This window comes from Curcuma longa, chromosome 3 (assembly GCF_044706935.1).
Source record: "Curcuma longa cultivar G26 ecotype Majalengka, Jawa Barat chromosome 3, ITB_CL_G26_1.1, whole genome shotgun sequence".
Taxonomy (NCBI): domain Eukaryota; kingdom Viridiplantae; phylum Streptophyta; class Magnoliopsida; order Zingiberales; family Zingiberaceae; genus Curcuma; species Curcuma longa.
The window spans coordinates 6054880-6074653 of NC_133863.1; the positions used below are offsets into that span (position 1 = coordinate 6054880).

At 36.2% G+C, this 19774-nt stretch overlaps 5 protein-coding genes across 5 annotated transcripts; 3 read left to right on the forward strand and 2 right to left on the reverse strand.

Moving 5' to 3' along the window:
- Positions 1-95: 95 nt before the first annotated feature.
- LOC141825071 (uncharacterized) lies at positions 96-3020 on the forward strand. Its single transcript, XM_074712449.1, has 4 exons — positions 96-276; positions 1258-1433; positions 2167-2356; positions 2540-3020. Exons 1-4 carry the CDS (start codon positions 189-191, stop codon positions 2758-2760), a joined length of 675 nt encoding a protein of 224 aa, XP_074568550.1. The 5' UTR covers positions 96-188; the 3' UTR covers positions 2761-3020.
- Positions 3021-3341: 321 nt separating this feature from the next.
- On the forward strand, positions 3342-4679 carry LOC141823147 (annexin-like protein RJ4). Its single transcript, XM_074710409.1, has 6 exons — positions 3342-3417; positions 3498-3643; positions 3721-3942; positions 4026-4238; positions 4314-4403; positions 4479-4679. The coding sequence occupies exons 1-6, from the start codon at positions 3342-3344 to the stop codon at positions 4677-4679; spliced, it is 948 nt and encodes a 315-aa protein (XP_074566510.1).
- A 359-nt stretch (positions 4680-5038) lies between these two features.
- On the reverse strand, positions 5039-12407 carry LOC141825604 (uncharacterized). Its single transcript, XM_074712987.1, has 9 exons — positions 11891-12407; positions 11677-11799; positions 11534-11600; positions 9442-9545; positions 9238-9340; positions 8851-9152; positions 7312-7617; positions 6864-7230; positions 5039-5577 (listed from the first exon to the last, which is right to left on the reverse strand). Exons 1-8 carry the CDS (start codon positions 12278-12280, stop codon positions 6874-6876), a joined length of 1752 nt encoding a protein of 583 aa, XP_074569088.1. The 5' UTR covers positions 12281-12407; the 3' UTR covers positions 5039-5577; positions 6864-6873.
- Positions 12408-15401: 2994 nt separating this feature from the next.
- Positions 15402-15882, reverse strand: LOC141822825 (uncharacterized). The gene has a single exon (XM_074710141.1). It carries the CDS (start codon positions 15855-15857, stop codon positions 15420-15422), a length of 438 nt encoding a protein of 145 aa, XP_074566242.1. The 5' UTR covers positions 15858-15882; the 3' UTR covers positions 15402-15419.
- Positions 15883-17209: 1327 nt separating this feature from the next.
- Positions 17210-19504, forward strand: LOC141824470 (calcium-binding protein CBP-like). Its single transcript, XM_074711767.1, has 5 exons — positions 17210-17708; positions 18569-18615; positions 18695-18870; positions 18984-19002; positions 19090-19504. Exons 1-5 carry the CDS (start codon positions 17237-17239, stop codon positions 19192-19194), a joined length of 819 nt encoding a protein of 272 aa, XP_074567868.1. The 5' UTR covers positions 17210-17236; the 3' UTR covers positions 19195-19504.
- Positions 19505-19774: the final 270 nt, after the last annotated feature.

The following is a 19774-nucleotide window of genomic DNA, read 5'->3' on the forward strand; positions in this document are numbered from 1 at the left end:
TTTAAAAATATGAAGGGGCAAAAGTCAAAAGGCACCCCTGAAGTGTTCCAAACCACACATGGCGTCATTGGAATTACTTCTCTGTTCCCTTCTTCCTCAATATGTGGATCTTCGCTTTGTTCTTCATTCCCTGCGTCGCGATCTTGCAATCCCTCTTTTGTTCTCTTTCAACACGCTGATTGATACATATGAAGACACGACTGTATCTGCTTCTTTCCTCTGTCTCGCTAGGGCGTGTTCTTCTCATTGCATCTCTCATTTTTTCCTCCATCCCAGGTAGAGTAGTTTACCTTTACCAAATGGTGTTTAGTGAATGAATTTATCTCATGTTGTGGCTAGATGGTTGGATTTGCTGTCAAGACGTGTCATTTATTTTCCAAGATCATTGCGCAGTACAATAATGATGCTGGCCATCCATGCGCGTCTTCATGTTTCGATTGGTTTCATTATTTGCTCCGGTTCTTTCTTTGCACATGCCTTGATAGTTAAAAATTTTGCCCGAAACAGTCATGCTGGTAGTTAATGAACCTAGTGTTTTATTTGCTGATTGACATTATGATTTGGATATATCAAACAATGAGATGCAACTTGAAAGAGATTTTTTTTTCCTTCCGGAGAATGGAAGCCAAAAGTGGGCTGGAATATTAATCTGGCCGATTAATAATAAATGTGGTTTATCTACACCAACTGAACTAGAAAACAGAATCAGATGTTAATTCTTCTGGAAAGACTTCTCCCAAATCAGTAGCTAATTGGACTATTGGAATGGCTTGAACAAATCATTATTCATTTTGATTTAGTGAATCTTGGAAGTTGTCTCCGAGTTTAGACTAATAGAAAAGCTTTATAAGATTAGATGAGTTAGCTATCATTGACTTAGGTTTAAGCCCTAATCCAAGGCATGGTAAGGCTTTAGAAAGGGTTGCCCTCGCATACCGACGATTAGGGATGATTCTAGACTGTGAGTTAAAGTTTGGATCTTGACGATTATGATCGACTATTAAATGGGGGAGATTGTAACACCCCAATTTATGCTCATGTAATGAGTTCAAGCTAATAGAGAATCTTTATAAGTTTAGATGAGATAGTTATTATTAACTTGGGCTTAAGTATGTGCTTTGTGCAAAGCTATATCACTTGTAATAAACTAATCCATTAAGTCATTTTTATTATATGGGTTAATGTTTTTCTGATCTTCCTTTTCCTCTTACATCTTCCTTTGCTTTTCAACTTCGTTATGCTCCTTTTTGTTTGCAGGAAGCTTCTCATCCAGGGCTATTATACTCAGATCAATTCAGATCTACAATACTCATGAGTTTCTTGCTCCACACCCAACAATCTACTTCTTTTGCAAAGGAGAGAACATAACAATCTTGCCTGATGTAAAGGAGAGACATTTTTTCTATAGTTTCAAAGGTGAAGAATCCTGGCAGGTCAGCATTTTTTTTCATTCTTAAATCATCAATTTCCGGTAATATCTTACTTATGGATCTTCTTGGATTAAGCTATTATGTTCATCTTATCCAATATATTAAAAGGCGCTATGTTTGCAATCTTGAAAGACCAAACAGCTTTACTTCTACAGGTTGAAGCACGAAAAAGTATTTAAGTATGAAAATACAACTGCAATCATTGGTCTATTCTTTATTTCTTCAAAGTTTTGCATGGTTGTAAATAGGAGTAGGTATTTCACTTAGTGTCCTAGTTGCTACAAATGATTTTAAGATATGAATTATTTAGAAGTTTTTCAGTTTGAAGATACAATTGTTAGTGTTTTCTCATCATGGGCTAATTTAAGGTAGCTTGTCTACCTTTAGAGGTTCATTTTGTCTTGCATTTTTTGTAGAGGAGCGAATTTGTAGGTATCCAAACTGTTGTCATCCTTAGTGTGATGATATCCTTATATGCCATGACTTGTCTTCCATTTTAGGTGTATAGATCTTTCTTACATTCTTCCATTAGTCCATGTTGTATATGATAATTGACTAGGAAAACTAATGATCCTATCACCTTTTAGCCAACTATTATTAGTTATTCGTGCAAATCATGTTTTCTCTTGGTTAGCATATTTTTATCTTCTTCAACCTTTTACTCCATTTGCTAGCTAGCTTCCATTTGTTTTATCTTTCTTCGGAGTAGTAACTCTAATATATACTTTTGTTTCAGCCGTTGACAGAGCTGCCAGATAACAAGTGCAAGAGATGTGGTTTGTATGAGTCCGACAGATTAAAATCAGATGATGTGTTTGACGAGTGGGAGCTTTGCCCAGATGATTTTCTTACTGGAATATCCATTCATTATAAGAAAAAAGAATTCAATGCCACACTGGAATGCGATGAGTGCAAAACTACCCACGGTAAGAATCCTGCTCCTCAATATATACAAGGAATATGATATTTTTGTTTTGGGGAACATTGTTCTTTGTTGATTACTTGCACTACTGTTGCAAACCAAACATAGAAAAAAGAATGTAGAATTCATTCGTACTTTTGACCACAGCTAAATTGTTTCTGATCTTACTTGTGCCCCCTCTTTGTAGATCCTGCTCAATCCCCCAAAGCAGGTGGAGTTCTTGACAACCAAAAACTGGTTGCTGCTATAGTTATAATCAGTGTATTTATCTGCATTATGGCCACTCTTATAGTAGTATCTGCATACAAATATTGGCAAAGGAGAAAAAGAGAACGCGACCAAGCGCGATTTCTGAAACTATTTGAAGAGGGCGATGACATTGAAGATGAACTTGGTCTGGGACTTTAAAAACACACAGTTCTCGGACGACAACCGCCATTGTGTCGTGCCACGAAAGCTTCCGGGGGTATCTACACCTGAGGAGAACATTGCAAGAACTACTCAGAGCAGTGGTTGTGAAGAAAGAAGGAAAATTCTCTTGAATTTGCTAGGCAGGGAAATCAATGTTAGTTCAATTTACCTGTATCCTCGTGATTGTCTACTGAAATTCAAAACTTGAAATTCAGGAATGTTTTTAGAACAGTCGCCATTAGTAATGAATTAAATAATTGCCAACATTGTACAGAATTCCAACCAAAGATTGTTTTAATACTCACCTAAATCGAATGAAACGGACAAATGACAGTGAAAAATGGACTGTACGCGTAACGCTACTGGAAGCAGTTCCCAAATTAATCATGCTAATTAGGCAAAGCATTAACTTTAACACGTAGCTTTCTGTTTAATCTACTTGCCTTTGAAAAGTTCCCGTAACGTATCCGTTTCCTGGCATTTTTCTTGCCAGTACTCAAATGTTCAATTAAGTCAGTCCATGCATCCTCTATAAATAAATTCTCAGCAGCATTTCTGTAGATAGAGAGAAACGATCAATGGCTACTTTCACTCTTGCTGATCCTGTTCCTTCTCCATATGAAGACGCCGAGCGCATCTGGAAGGCTTGCCATGGTAGATCTCTCGTCAGTCAGTGATTTCTTTCTATGCTTCTTTTTGCTTAATTAATCTCGATCTTGCTCGTGATTCTTTAGGATGGGGAACTGATGAGAAAGCAATAATCGATGTATTAGCACATAGAAATGCAGCTCAGAGGAACCAAATAAGATTGGCTTTCGAGGAGCAGCACCATGAGAATCTCATTAAAAGACTTGAATCAGAATTATCAGGGGACTTCGAAGTACGTACCCATCCTTTTTTTATACATTTCTTTGCATATCTTGATCGACTCCAATTCTTGACATTAATTCTTTCTAGAGAGCTGTATATCGATGGATATTTGAGCCGCTCGAACGGGAGGCTCTGATGGCAAATATTGCACTGAAGAAGAAGAAGAAACTCAACTATCAAGTGATCATCGAAATCGCGTGTGTGAATTCACCAAAGGAACTCTTGGCAGTCAAGGATGCTTACCAGGCTCGTTACAAACATTCCTTGGAAGAAGATGTGGCAGCCCATTCTATTGGGGACTTTCGTCAAGTAGGCAGCAGGCATTTGTTTCTTTCTATATATATATATACAAATATTAAACTCCAGTGTATCAATTATTCAATTGCTTGCAGCTCTTGGTTTCACTAGTGAGCACATACAGATATGATGGAGAGGAGATCGACATGGGCTTGGCGCATTCGGAAGCTAAAACAATCCAAGAGGCTATCGTGGAGGACAACTTCAACCACAGTGAGATCATCAGAATTTTGAGTACTCGAAGCAAGGCACAACTTCGTGCTACGTTTAATCATTACAAAGATGAATATGGTGTTTCTATTACAAAGGTAATTGTCATTGTTTTTGTATAACAAACTATATATGTGAAAGAATGAACTAGGTACGTACATGGTTTTCGTTAGGCTTTGGCTGCTAATCCTACAAATGAGTTTGCACACGCACTGCGAACGGCAATACGATGTATCGTATCACCGTATAAGTACTTTGTAAAGGTGAGTATGTTGATTTTTTTTTCTATTTATATTCCATTTTGGAGTATTAATTAGATGATGAATTTTGATTTGTAGGTTCTTCGAGGTGCAGTCTCCAGCAAAAACACAGATGAGGATGCACTCACTCGGATGGTTGTGATGCATGCAGAGAAGGATTTGAAGTTGATCAAAGAGATGTTCTATGAGAGGACCAATGTTACACTGGAAGATGCAGTTGGCAAAGAGACTTCAGGGGACTACAGGACCTTTCTCCTTGCCTTGATAGGAGGGAATTGAGAGTTTGGTAGAACGAGGACAAGACAATTTCTTCCTAGTTTAATATCTTTTGAAAATCGAGTTGCCTAATTACTAGTTTCTTTGTTTTTTAATAAAAAACATTCAGTCTATCAATAGTTTCTATGTTGTTGGGAGAACCTTAATATTATTAAAAATCATTTTCAAAACACACTGAAGGCCAATCTGGTTCTGAAAGCATTGCCACAAGGTGTGATTTGTCGTCTGGTGTGATTAGCCTTTTAGATAGAAAGCACAACACTTGACAATGAGATGGTCGTGAAACTCGTTCAGATCATCAGGGAATAACTAATCTGCAAAAATAAAATAAAATAGTATCTAAGACTGGCAAGAAACAAACATATAAATATTAAACTGCTTATAGCAAAACTAGAACAAGAAGGAGAAATCATAAGCACACACTTCGCCATGTGATTTATAGCGAAACAACCAAACGCTTCTATCTGAATTCTCTAGTATGAAAATTACAACGGCTATCTACCAATTAAACTTTTCCTGGGAAGAATTTGAAGCATGTAATGTTACCCTACAAACAAGTTGATGATTCTGAAATCCCTCCAATGAGAACTCGGCAAACCATCTATAAAACAAACAGCATATTAAACTTTGAGGGGTTTAGGTCAACACTCCATTGTGAGACAAAATCTGATGCATGGCCTTTTCCTGGAGAATCCTCCTCTTAACTGTAATCCTCACTTTGAGCAGTTCAAGCGTCCTCTTCTTCCTTTATGGAAGAATTTGTCAGAAAATCACAAAAATTTCCAGTTGCAGACATAACATACTATCAATAACATCTGGAGAACACCCCTCTTGAACTCATCGTATCCATCTTCCCATGACTTCACCGAAAGCTAAGCTCCTCCACTCCATTTTCAGTTATCTGATCAAAAAGGTATGGATGAATTTATTAAAGGAATGTGGATGCATTGTTCAAAGTATCAAATTCTAAGAGAACTGATTGGTACGTGTATTAAAGAACCTGCTATATTCAGCATTTCAAGCAACCACTACGAATGGACTTAAGCAAATTAAATGTCATAGCTACAAACTATGGTAAGTGACAGCAAAAATTGACAATACAATGGCTGTGAATAAACAACAATTTGATAATTATACCCAAAATAATTCCATCAGAATGATGATACTGTTTTTTTATTCCTTAGATCAAGAAATCAAAAGATCACAGTCAAGATCAAGAAAAGAGATTACATCCACCACTACACATCAGCAAAGATCAGCCAATCTTGATCCAACTTGGTCAATCTGTATCAAAATCGGGTAAGTTTGCCAACTATGGTGAATAAACGGCAAAGTGTTGCCTCTGATGTAGAAGAAGTGGAGAGAAAAAGGAATGAACCGAAATCTCAATATAATTCAAGAGAAAATAGTGGTGAATGGTGGTCATTCAAACTAAGACTATTCAAGAAAGATGCACTTGCAAAACTTAAGGACAGTTTATCACCTAAAGACAAGATATAAATAAAGCAAGCGCACCTACATACACATGGCCGATGTTTTATCATGAGGGAAGAGAATAGAGAAAGAAACTTATAATAATTGTAATATTTTCGTATTACAGTTTGATTTTAGACTTCTAACCAGATGTTTTGCAATATGGCTTGGTAAGAAAATGTTCAGAAATAATACATATCTGCAAAGCATTTGCCATGACCGTTACCAAACAAGCTTAACCATATCCTTAAACCCCATTACTATTCATGGAATATGATGCTCAATGGTATTTAAGATATCCAAAATAAAAATTACAAGGAGATTGAGAATGATAAATGAAGTTATTCTCAATGGGAGCACTTGCTAGAAAATTCATAAACCTTGTATTTACATGTTTGATCTAATAGCATTTTGTCATGTTGGTATATGCTCAAATTATGGTTCTAAGATACCAATTTAATAGGCAAGGCAATTTGGATTTTATTGAACACCATTAACCAAGGAATCGAAAAATAAATATGGGGTTCCCCAATTGATATTCAAATTAACAAACAAATTAAACTCAGTTATTCTAGCGACAAAAGATTTACTAAAGCACTACAGCTAATGTCATGAAGACAAACTAACACATTTAAAGAAAAGTAAATTAACCTAGTCATCGCTATATTTTACAAATTATAAAGAATGTGTAAGAACAGGAAATAGTCTGTTCACCAGATATAATTCAGTTCCTGTTCTGCTTCTTGGAGCGTCTCCTATTCCTTTCTCTTTCATCTGAACTAGATCCCGACTCAGATCCTGAATCAGAATCTGACTGGGAGCTTGAGCCACTAGAATTTTCAGGTTCATCTTCAGAATCAGTTACTGATTTTTGTTGTTGCATAATTAGTCTTGGCATGTTCTTCAAGTATTCTCTCAGGTTTTCAGTGATACCACCCAACCCAATCGACGTGAAAAAGTTGATGGCAAATCTTGTATTTTTAGGGTTATCCTTGGGAAATATAGACTCAAATGAATCTTGCATAGTAGGATCATTGAGTCTCTCATTAAGTAAACGAATTCCCAGGTGCTCAGACAATTCCTGCAATGAAAATTTTATGATTAAAAATACTGAAGATTCAACTAGATACCACAAACTTATTACACAGAAATTTACACATACCTGAAAGAGAATCTTAATAAAGATTCGGGAAGAGGAAGTTGTGTCTTCCTCAGTCAACCGTATATAAGCAAGCACATGCCAAGGAAGTGCATCCGTTCCAAGCAAGTGAGCAAAGAATTTGGCTACATTGCGCAACTTATTAGTTTCAAGACGATGTATCATAGAATACTGCTGAACAAAGCATTTCTCAAAATTTTCTTGATGAACTTTGTTAATCATGCAAAATCTCTGCCCAAGAAGACCATAATATCGTAGGTATGTTCTCTCTTGGCTGCAGCATTCCAGCAACATAATACATAATTCCATCTGTGCATAAACAAAATATAATAATGAGTCCATTTATTTTAAGAACTCTGAAAAGGATGTCAAACAAAAATGATATGAGATATATTATATAGAAACAAGTTAAAAGTGATGCCATGAAAAAGGTATCACATGAGAAAACATTTAGCAGCCATATGAAGATGAACTTGACTTTCCAGAGGACAAAAAAGAAAGAAAATACAATGACAGATATTATGACTGAGGAAAGATCACATTTTGACACACCTCCCTACACAGCTAATAATACAGCTAACAATACTAAAATTATGTACAGAAAGAAAATTCAATTAAGAAACTGATAAAAGAAGAAAAACTATGCAAATCAGAAAATGCAAAAGTATTGTGTTGTCGCCATTGTAAATACTAAATACCATGGTTGAAACAAACTGCATCATTTTTTTGTTAGTTTCCACTTCCCCTTGTATATCTTGTTCAAGATCATTAATGAGTTTTGAGAACCTAAAGAAGTTTTGAAATGTCCATTCACATTTTGCATCAATGCTGAAATCTTGACAAAAATTATTGTATTGATGAAGAATAGCACATCACATTGTCACTTCATGATATCTTTCACCAAATGATGAATGACCAAAGAAGCTTTTAGCATAATTTTCCTTGTGTATAACTTCAAATCTTAGCCAACATTATTGTGATATTAGATGGAACCACATGGACTGCCTAAAACATGGCCTTACTTTTAGGATCTATTTATTTCCTGACAGGAGCAGTTTTCTGAATAAATGGGCAGGAGCTACATACACAATGTCTTTCACAATTTAAATAAAAAATGTGGATCACAATTAACAAAAATGGTTTATAAATTACAAAGGAATTTTTGTGCTTGCCATTCCACATTGACTGAGTGAAATATAGTATTTCTTTCTCAATACTTTAGTAAAACACTAACATTAGCATTCTAGAACTTGATAAATGAAGCATAATTAGGTCTATATTATACCCTAAAAATATGTATTAGATTAGTAAACCAATTGAAGCAATCAAAACGGAAATACTAGTTCATTCAAGTGCATACAATACTTGTTAGACAAGAGTACTATTATAAATGAAATAAGCAAAAGGCATCAAGCTTCACTGTACAAAAACAGCCTCCTATCATGAAAACGTAATGATTAAAAATTTGTCACTGAGTGAATTTCAAGGATAACCATAGGGATATATGACGGATCAAAAGAACATCCAGTGCTAAATACTTACCTCCTGACCGGGCTCAAGCTTGATTTTTAACAATTTATGTCCAGCCTCCTCAAAATCAACACTCGACATGATTGTAAGATATATAGTTCTTCGCAAATTGACAAGATTTGTCTCGGTTTCATCTTTTATCTTCATCATCTCGTCATCTTCTTCCTCAGATTCTTCTTCATCTTCATCTTCATCCTCTGAGGCTGCATCAGAATCTTCTTCATCATCAGAAGACTCGTCTCCAAGAATGCTTTTCTTCAGATTCTCATATGCCTTCTCGTCTTCAAGAAAATTAGGATTTGCCTTAAAAACATCTGCACAGATAGAGAAAGAATTATGAGAGCTTTGGTGATAAATGTGAAATGATCTTCAGAAAGGATTTCAATCCAACACTATTACCAAGATTAGTCTCCGGATCAATCTCTTCATCAAGTGCTATCTCATGAGTAAATTGGTCCTCTTGCTCAACAAGATCCAGTTCTGGACGAATAGCAGGAAATCCCTGAACAACAATTTGATCAAATGAAATACTTCAGCCACTAGCATATATCAAGGTTGGCCAACAAATATGCATATTCAAGCATCTAAGTTGACAAACTCTACCTGAAATTTTGCTTTTCGTATAGCAAAAAGGCCTTCAATCAGAAACTGGACCCTTTTATCAATTTCTCCTTCATGAAGTATACCACGAAAACGTTCAAAGATACCTGCATGAACATGTAAAACTTGTGATGGAAAGAACAGCACTGCCTAGCATAACTGACCCAAAATATGATTACAAGCAACCGTATTTCACTAGAAGCATTTAGTAAAATGGAACGTGACACTTCAAAAACAGTTAATATACAGAAAATGGATAAAAAGCAGAATGTTGTAGCTTGAGAAAACACATGTTACATAACAAGGCAGTGTTTTGAAAAAAAAATAAATGCTGAATAAAACCAAAGGCACAGACGCATTGAACTGGAACAAAATCCATTTGAAACCAAGCACGAATGAAAAAAATGCTTGAGTCAGATAGGGCTGTATCATCAAAAGAACTGTCTAACAATTCTACCAGTTACTTCTTACAATAAATAATTAGAAAGATTTTTCAAATAACACTTGGAACAAAAAAAGATCACATAGGTGTTAGAAGACAGAATTAATGTTGAGCACGAACTATAACACTTATTCACGATTTGTCAGCATAATGCAGGTTTGGTCCTCAAGCAAACACTGATGTCCTTGTTCCATCAGCACCATCATAATCCATACTAACAAGCAACTGACTTTTTTCATTAAGTGCTACTAAGAGGTGAAGTAGGTAATGGGAATTATGAGACTCAAAAGGATAGATCCATAATATGCAAGAAAAATAGAAGAAAATAAGGTACATATGTTCTAGATCTCTAAGAAAATTGTTGCCAATGTCAGAATCATTACAAGGAATGCTTTCGCTGGTGATGTTTAATAAATACAAATAAATCCCAAAGCAGCTCAGTTACAAGCTAAACCTTTTGGCTGCATTCAACAGTTTATGTTCTATCACTTCTGCTATAATAACTTGATCAGATATCTTAACAACTTAAAATGAGTTAAAGCATATGGAATGAATTTTCTGCTATCTGAATTAACCCAAGTGATAAATTCAGCCTTCAAGAACATCTATCTAACAAAGTTTAAAATGGATAGAAACTTAGACTGCATAAATCTCCAACCCAAGAAAACAAATGATATCTCTCGGCCAACATCAAAAAATATCCTTAAATCTGAGTTAATCCAACTCAAAGCCATTAAATCATAAGCTTCAAGTTTCCAATTTGTTCTCTGGATCAGGTATAACATAAAAAGAAACAAACAGTGGAGAAGGCTTGTCAGGCTTGTCAATCTGATATACATAAGTGAGCAAACCTATTCATGTCCAAATCAAAAATTTGCAACGAATGTGCAACCTCACTCTTACATCAAGACTCGCCCATAAATCATAATCTTTAGTGATTACCAATATGTTTCCAGAATTATTAAAATAAAACACTAAAAGAAATATACTTTTTAGTCAGAAATTCCTTCTCCAGATAAGTTGTGAAGCAGTAAGAAGACTTGGATGTATAGAGATGATTAAGCCCTCTCATTTATGATGGTTTCGTTATATGCAACAAAATTATGTACTCCTTGCGGCAATCATAAGTGTGAAAAATATAATCACACAACTTAGGATCAGATTCTTTTATCATCAACATGTGTTCTAACATATAAAACAAATATAACCACATAATAGTAAATAGTTATCTACCAGAAGAAAATGTTTTATATGTTTCATAGTCATATGACAAGGAAAATGAGTATTATTCTAACACATCAAAGGAGTTCAGAAAGTGGCAATATTGACAGGTTTAATCTCAGCAAATTGCAAAATGATCTAATGTGCTAATCTGAAAACCTTCTCCAAATTTAAAATTATAATACATTATAAGCATTCCACATATCTGAAAACTATCTATACTCAAATTTGAGTAACATTTATTCATGATACTATTTATTTATTTAATTTTCTTTCTTTCTCAGGAAACATCCTAATCAGTTCACCTTTAAGATTGAGTACAAATATACTTCCTAATGACCAAAGGCCAATCACTAAAAATAGTGTAAAAAGTACCAACATGCAACAATTAACTACATCTACAATTGTTTTAGTAGAAGAAGAGTAACATACCATGGAGCCCTTGAGGTGAAATATCTTGAAGTAATGCACCACATTCCTTGATAAATCCAACAGCTACCTGAACAAGAATTAACCAAACAATAAGATTAATTCAAGAAAAGCATGAAAAATGTCAAATAACATGCAATATTTACCTCTACACTGTCATCTGTAGGGTTTTCCAATAATAAAGTGAGAAGCTCCAGAGCAATAATCTCATGTGCTACCAGTTGATTCACAAGATGAGCAATGAACTTGGTCGCAGCAAGCAGTTGAGGCTGCAAAGTAATAACATCAAAATAATATAAGAACTGTATTAAATCTGATAGAAACACGAGAGAACTAAAAGGATCAAAGATAAGTTCTTACCTTGTCATTCCTTTTATAAGCCCTCTGTAATTGCAAGACAATTCTCGCCACAAGAAGCCTACCAAGCTCTGGAAATTTAGTATTTACGACTGCAACCAATGCAGAAAATACATCAGTAAATCCAGGAGAAGCCATTTGAGACTTCATGCATGACCGGCAGAAAAGCCCCCTTCCGCGAATTAAATTCTCAGAGAAGAGCTCAGGAATAATGTTCTTGATATTGGTAGCATTGACTTTATTCACCAAACCGTTGATACTTTTTCTGAGAGCGTCCCAGCTCAGTCGCTGGTAAGCTTCACTACTCTTATCCTGCACTTCTCGCATCATTTGCGCCATTCTGTGAGGAGGGATGTAAATACCCCCAGTCCTTCCCATGTTAGAATCTGGCATAGGTGGAGGCTGACTATCTAGCTTTTTTATCGCCTGGTTGGGTGCCTTGTCTCCCTCTGCAGGTTTTTCTCCATGGTGTTCATTGCGTTCCTTGTGATTTTCCCGTCTTCGAAAACCGTTTTCCTTATCCGACTGATCACTTTCTCCTTCACTGTCTTCACGCCGAGGGGTACCCTTTGGTGCGCTTGAGCGAGCATCTCGTCTCCGAGGCGGACTCTCCTCCTTCTTATCCCTGCGGCGGTCATCTCTGTCACGGACTCTGCCACCATCTTCATGCTTACGTATCCGCGGACTCCTGTCTACATTCTCAGAGCGCCTTCTTTTCCGTCTCCTCTCATCATCGATTTCTTCGTCGTTAATCTCTCGCTTCCTGTCAGATCTGCGGCTCCTCGATCTTTCGTCACGAAGATAACGGCGCTCAGATTTCGATCTGTGCTCTTTACTATCGAAGGGTTTCGAAACCCTAGCTCTTCTTTCGCGATGGCGGCTTCTGCTGTCGTGGGAATCGTCGGAGTCACCGGCCGTCATGGTATCGCTGGCTGTCTACCGCTTCGGCGGATCTTAGGGTTTGAGATAAAGAAAGAAGACGACGTGGACGAATAGAGCTCCTAACCTAATAAATAATAAACCTAATAACAGATTTATTACTAATAACAGATTTGTTACTAATAACAAAATTTCTAATAAAAATCTTTATTATTCCAATTCTAACATATTTTTCTCCAGCCTATTACATAAAATATTAAACTAAATTAATTCTTTTCGCAAAGTGTAATAAATTATAAAAATTAACATAATTTTAAATATAATTAAAATCTTTTATTATATTATTCTCTTACCTAAAATAAAAAATTTATTATTATTATTATTATTATTATCAGACTATTATCTTAAATTTAAATAGAGATGAGTAAAAATTCGATTAAATCAAATAAATCGATCAAATCGACCGAATTAAAAAATTTGGTTCGGTTATTTCAGATTTTAATTTTTTTAAAAAAAATTGATTAATTCAGTTAATTCAGTTTTGATTTTAAAATTTCTTATTCGGTTAAACCGAATTAACCAAAATTAAAAAAATAATTTATAAATTTTAAATAAATGAATTTATAAATCCCTGCTAATTAATTAGTAAAATTTTTATAATATTTAAAAATTTTGATTAATTCGGTTAAAATCTGAATTAACCGATAAAATATTGGTTCGATTTATTCGATTTTTATTGAAAATTTTGATTGATTCGATTGGTTCAAAAAAAAATTAATTTACTCAATTTCTGATTAATTTGATTCGATTCGATTCGATTTTAACTGAATGTGACTGTTTACCAATCGGGATTTGAGATAAAGAAAGAGGACCAACGCGGACGAATACACACATCCGGCTTCTAACCTAATAAACCCTTTTTTTAATGCATTTTAGATTTGTTACTAATAACAAAATTTCTAATAAAAAACTTCATTATTCCAATTCTAATAGATTTTTCTCCCGCCTATTACATAAAATATTAAACTAAATTAATTCTTTTCGCAAGATGTAACAAATTATAAAAATTAACATAATTTTAAATATAATTAAAATCTTTTATTATATTATTCTCTTGCATAGAATAAAATAAAAGATTTATTATTATTATTATTATTATCATCATACGATTTAAGTAGGGTGAGTAAAAATTCAATTAAATCGAATAAATTTCATCAAACCGATTGAATAAAAAAAGTTGGTTCAGTTATTTCAGAATTTTGATTATTTTTTTTTAAATCGATTAATTCGATTCGATTTCGATTTTAAAATTTGTTATTCGATTAAACCGATTAAATCGAATTAACTAAATTAGAAAAAATAATTTATAAATTTTAAGTAAATGAATTTATATATCTCTAATTAATTAGTAAAATTTTTATAATATTTAAAAAATTTGGTTAATTTGGTCAAAAACTGAATTAACCGATAAAATATCGATTCGGTTTGTTCGATTTTTATTGAAAAATTTGATCGATTCGATTGGTTTGAAAAAAATCGATTTATTCAATTTTCGATTAATTAATTTGATTCGGTACGATTTGATTTTAACCGAATGTGACTGTCTACCAATCGGGATTTGAGATAAAGAAAGAGAACCGACGCGGACGAATACACACATCCGGCTCCTAACCTAATAAACCCTTCTTTTTAGTGCATTTTAGATTTGTTACTAATAACAAAATTTCTAATAAAAATCTTCAATATTCCAATTCTAACAGATTTTTCTCCAGCCTATTACATAAAATATTAAATTAAATTAATTCTTTTCGCAAAGTGTAATAAATTATAAAAATTAACATAATTTTAAATATAATTAAAATCTTTTATTATATTATTCTCTTGCATTGAATAAAATAAAAGATTTATTATTATTATTATTATCATCATCATCAAGGACGATTATCTTAAATTTAAATAGAGGTGACCAAAAATTTGATTAAATCAAATAAATCGATCAAATCTACCGAATTAAAAAATTTGGTTCGGTTATTTTGGAATTTTGATTTTTTTAAAAAAAAATCGGTTAATTCAGTTAATTCGATTCGGTTTTGATTTTAAAATTTCTTATTCTATTAAACTGAATTAACAAAATAAAAAAAAATAATTTATAAATTTTAAGTAAATGAATTTATAAATCCCTAATTAATTAGTAAAATTTTTATAATATTTAAAAATTTTGATTAATTCAGTTAATTTGGTTAAAAAATGAATTAACCGATAAAATATCGGTTCAAATTTGTTCAATTTTTATTGAAAAATTTGATTGATTCGATTGGTTTGAAAAAAATTAATTTATTCAATTTTCGATTAATTTGATTCGGTTCGATTCGATTTTAACTGATTAAATTAGTCTTTTTTCATAGTAATTAATTATAATTTTTTAATTTATTTTTTCACAGATATTTATAAGACCGATCATATAGAATCACCACGTTAGATTTTACTAAAGTATGTGAATTAAACTTCTCTTTTTAAAAAATAAATAAATTATAAATGGTAAAAATATAACGAGTTTACTTTTTATTCATTGCTTAATTTAGGTTACAATAAAGGAAGCACGAGAAAGATCGAATTAGAATCAGCAAAAAGCCACCTGAAAGCTTAAACTACTTCAGCTCTCCCCAGCCCGCCCCTCATCCGCCCTCGCCTCCTCCGCCTTCCCAACCGCCGCCACTTCCTCCTCCTCCGTCGCCCGATCCGCCTCCAGGAACCGGAAAGTTCCGAACTTCGGCGTCGTCTCGATCGGCGACTGCCCCTTCGCGTCGAAGAAGAATGAGAACTCGCCTCGGACCGCCCCGCTCGACTGACCCTCCTCCTCCTCCGCCGCCGCAGCCACCGTAGCCTCGGACGCTGTCTCGAGCGCCGTCGGGCAGGTCCGCCGCCGCTTCGATTCTCTAGTGCAGGCTTCGCTATCCGCGGCCTCCTCATTTCTCTCGCTCCTTCTCTCCTCTTCGAGGACGCGTCGCGCCTCTGGATCTGGGCGGGGATCTGGAGGATCGATCGGAGTGGCGGCGGAGACCGGTGGCTCGTCCTCCGCTTTAGCCGCCATGGGGAGGACCGGTGGCTCGTCCTCCGCTTTAGCCGCCATGGGGAGGAAGAAAGAAAGCAGGGACACAGAGAGGGACGAGCAGAGATTCCTTTCGCCAGCGTGCGCCTGTCAACTGCTGCAGTGCACCAATAATTTTGTGCAGTCGCACTTGCAAATATGATCTGTGCATGAATTTGGCATTCTCTTGACTTTCAATAGTAATTTTTTAATTAGATTATTCAGAACATAGTATTATTTAATAATTTATCTCTTAATTTTGTTTTTGTAAGGGATCGAACTGTATATGAATCTAGATGGATCCCAACTCAATTTGTTTATTCTCGGCAATTGAAATAAAAAAAATGGTTTTAGAACAGCAAGATATGAAAGCCTGAATTCAGTTGTTCTGATCAATCTTTGTGGTTAATTACGTCTGGCATGATAGTGTTTATCCTTAGTACACTGGTAATGTCTGTTCTCATGGGCCGTGAAAATCAATCCTTCATCAGAATTCTGAATCAGTGATCTATAACTGGAAACCTGGAGCAATAGATAGCAACATCTCCTGGCAGATTGAAGGCTAATTATCTCGAATCTTCCTTCAAAAACATTGATGCCTAGGTTCCCTACAACTGACATTCATGTCCAAACTAATTCAAGATTTCTTGTTCGAGTAAACTAACAAAAAAACATCACTTCCAACAAAATCCTTCATCCTGTTCCGCCCTGGCGAAAGCATGAAGCTGCAATCTAATTGTTACTCTCAGATCGCAAATCGAGAAGGAAACAAATGTTACTCTCAGTTCGCAAGATATCTTCAGAACCGAAACAGACTGAATCCAAGAAAACCATAGCGGTCGCCAAAGAATAGTTCTGAATGAGAATCCACCGATAAAGAGAAAGAGAGAGAGAGCCGAGGATTGGAATCACTAAAACACTCGATCTCAATTCCGAAAGAGCAAGTGAGAAACAACCTGCAAGCCGATGGCGAGAATTTTTGAGGACCTCGAGTACATCGCAGAACCATCAGAGCAGATCGCGACCGGAGACTCCATGAGAAGGAAAGGGGAAAAGGATGATGGCGATGGCGAAAGAGGGAGGAAAAGGGAGAGGCGAGCAGGCGAAATTCGCCTTCGCTCCTCTTTCTCCTCCTCGTCGTCGCCTCGATTCTTCGGTTGCGGGCCTTGCGTCGAGAAATAAGGGTTTCGACGGCAAACGGTCCTTTTTTACAAAACAAGACAATAAGTTTTGGAAAACGCACTTTTTGTTTAGGGGAATTTGAAGGGACCATTTTGAAATTTCCCAGGGACTCGATCGTAACAAAACCAAACCACATGGATTGCCATTAAATAGTACGGAAACGCGCACTCTCCTTCGACTCATCGACGATCTGGTTCCAGATGGCTGGCTATCCTCCCGGATCCGGTTACCCTCCTTACGGCGCTCCTCCGGCGGGGCAACCCTACGCCTACGGCAGCCCTTACGGCGTTCCCCCGCCTCCCCATGGAGCCGCCGCACCTTCAGCGCCTCCGGCGGGCGCGAAGCCGCCTAAGGAGGGCAAGGCCCAGAGCCACGGCCAGCCCCAGCCCGGGTACTACGGCCACTCGGCTCCCCCAGTAGCGTCCGCCCCGCCTCATCCTTATCCGGCGCCGTATGGCGCCGGCCCGTTTGCGTCGCTCCTTCCGTCTGTGTTTCCGCCGGGGACGGACCCCAACGTGGTGGCGTGCTTTCAGGCCGCGGATCGCGATGGAAGCGGGATCATCGACGATAAGGAGCTGCAGCAGGCGCTTTCGTCCTACAACCAGAGCTTCAGCATGAGGACCGTCCATCTCCTTATGTACTTATTCACCTCCACCAACGTCCGGAAGATCGGTAAGTTTCCTTCTTTCTCGACCTTCCTGATAGAATTTTTCTTCTAGGTTGTTTCCTCATCGCAAAATCGACCTACTCCTTTAGTTAAAACGCTGTATTTTCTTTGTTCTCCCTCTCCAAATTGGCGTGTTCTGAACCCTAATTCTTGCGGTGTTAAGCGTCTAATGCTAACCCTAATCTGATTCGATTAGTATCAGGTTTTCTTTCTCTCTTACCTGATTGCTGCGTGCCTAGAAACCAGCCTGTTCTTGAAACCTCATTAAAAATTTTGCCGAATTTGAATAATTACAAGATGAGCGAAGCTTAAATGATCTAATTGACTCACGAGAGAACAGTAGCTGAAGAAGGCCTTTAGGAGTTGAGTGCCGTAGTCATTCTTCAGACAAACTGACCTATCACTACGTTTATCAAGTTACCGAACTCGATATGTATATCTGATTGATCAAAATTATGTTTGTAAACGAATTCCTTCCTTCAATGTTATGCCAATCCAAACCGTAGGATCACACACACACACACACACACACACAAAGACTTGTTGGAAATGTGTCTGCCATTTTCTTGTAATTCCTGATGCCTTTGGGCTATAATTATGGTGTTGGTATGCTGTTGACTTTTCACTGAGGTTTCTGTGCTTAAACTGGCTACTATAATACTCACCTGTGTCGAATACATTAATTTTCAACCATGGGATCTACTTCTTAGATCTTAGGCTTTGAAATTCATTTCTCCCTCCTCATAAGCATATTTGACTTTCCCAATAGGTAGAAATGTTCTTATGTATAGTAAGTTTTAAAGTCAGAAAAGTATATCAATTATCTCTTTTGATCATACTAAATGTACATATTCTCTGCACACAGGGCCAAAAGAGTTCGCATCTGTCTTCTACAGCCTTCAGAGCTGGAGGGTATAAGAGCTAATGATTCAACTTTCTTTGTTAATTGGCTGTTAAAGCAACAACTTGTATTGATGATTTTTTCCCCCAGGCTATCTTCGAGAGGTTCGATCGCGACCGCAGTGGCAGGATTGACACTACAGAGCTCCGCGAGGCCCTTCTGAGTCTTGGCTTCTCTGTTTCCCCATCAATTCTCGATTTGCTCGTTACCAAGTTTGACAAATCCGGAGGCAAAAGCAAAGCCATTGAATACGACAACTTCATCGAGTAAGCGATAGTTAAACTTAAGCTAAGTTTTACTGTTAGCAGAATTATTGACCTATAAAGTGGTTGTTCAAATTGTGAAATTGTTTGCCCATGTTTGTTTGGTTGTGATGCAGGTGCTGTCTCACAGTCAAGGTGATACGTCGTCCAGATGCTTTTACAAATCTTCTTCCATATTTCCTCGTTTTCCTTCTGAATGAATTAACAACTGGTTTTGTTCAGGGCTTGACAGAGAAATTCAAGGAGAAGGACACCTCGTATTCAGGTTCAGCAACTTTCACTTACGAGTCTTTCATGTTAACCGTGTTGCCCTTTCTCATTGCGTAAGTGCATTTGCCTTCAGTTACCGATTGGCAAAGGCTCTACTACCCTTTTTTTTTAATGTTTGGCTGTTATTTGTATGTGAGCATCTTCCAAGTAGCAAGTGAAAAGTGTTGCTTTTGACTTGCTAATTGGATGTTCTTGTGTGCTTTCAATAGTGAACACAAACACTGTTCTACTGAAATTATGGTAATAATTGCAAAAATATATAAATCCTAAACCATGGTTGTGATGTGTGTATCGTGTACTTGTAAATGTAGATTATGTACGCATGAACATTTGTTTTTAAATATATTTTATTCTCAAAATCCTCTAAGATGGTGCTCATCGGCCAATGAATGAAATGAACATTTGTCTTTTATAACGTTATTTAAACAGCCATCTTCACATTATCTCAATGAGAAGGTGATCTGTGGAAAATTTTTTATGGTGGTAGAAATGATAGATATGCCTGCTTCCATATCACTTGAGAAAAAATTCCCTTCTGAGTTGAACAATTGAAATATTCACAACTATCAACTGTTCAGTTACCATTTCTCAAGCCTCAGTCGCTAATAAACATGATAGAGTTGAACATGAAATAAAA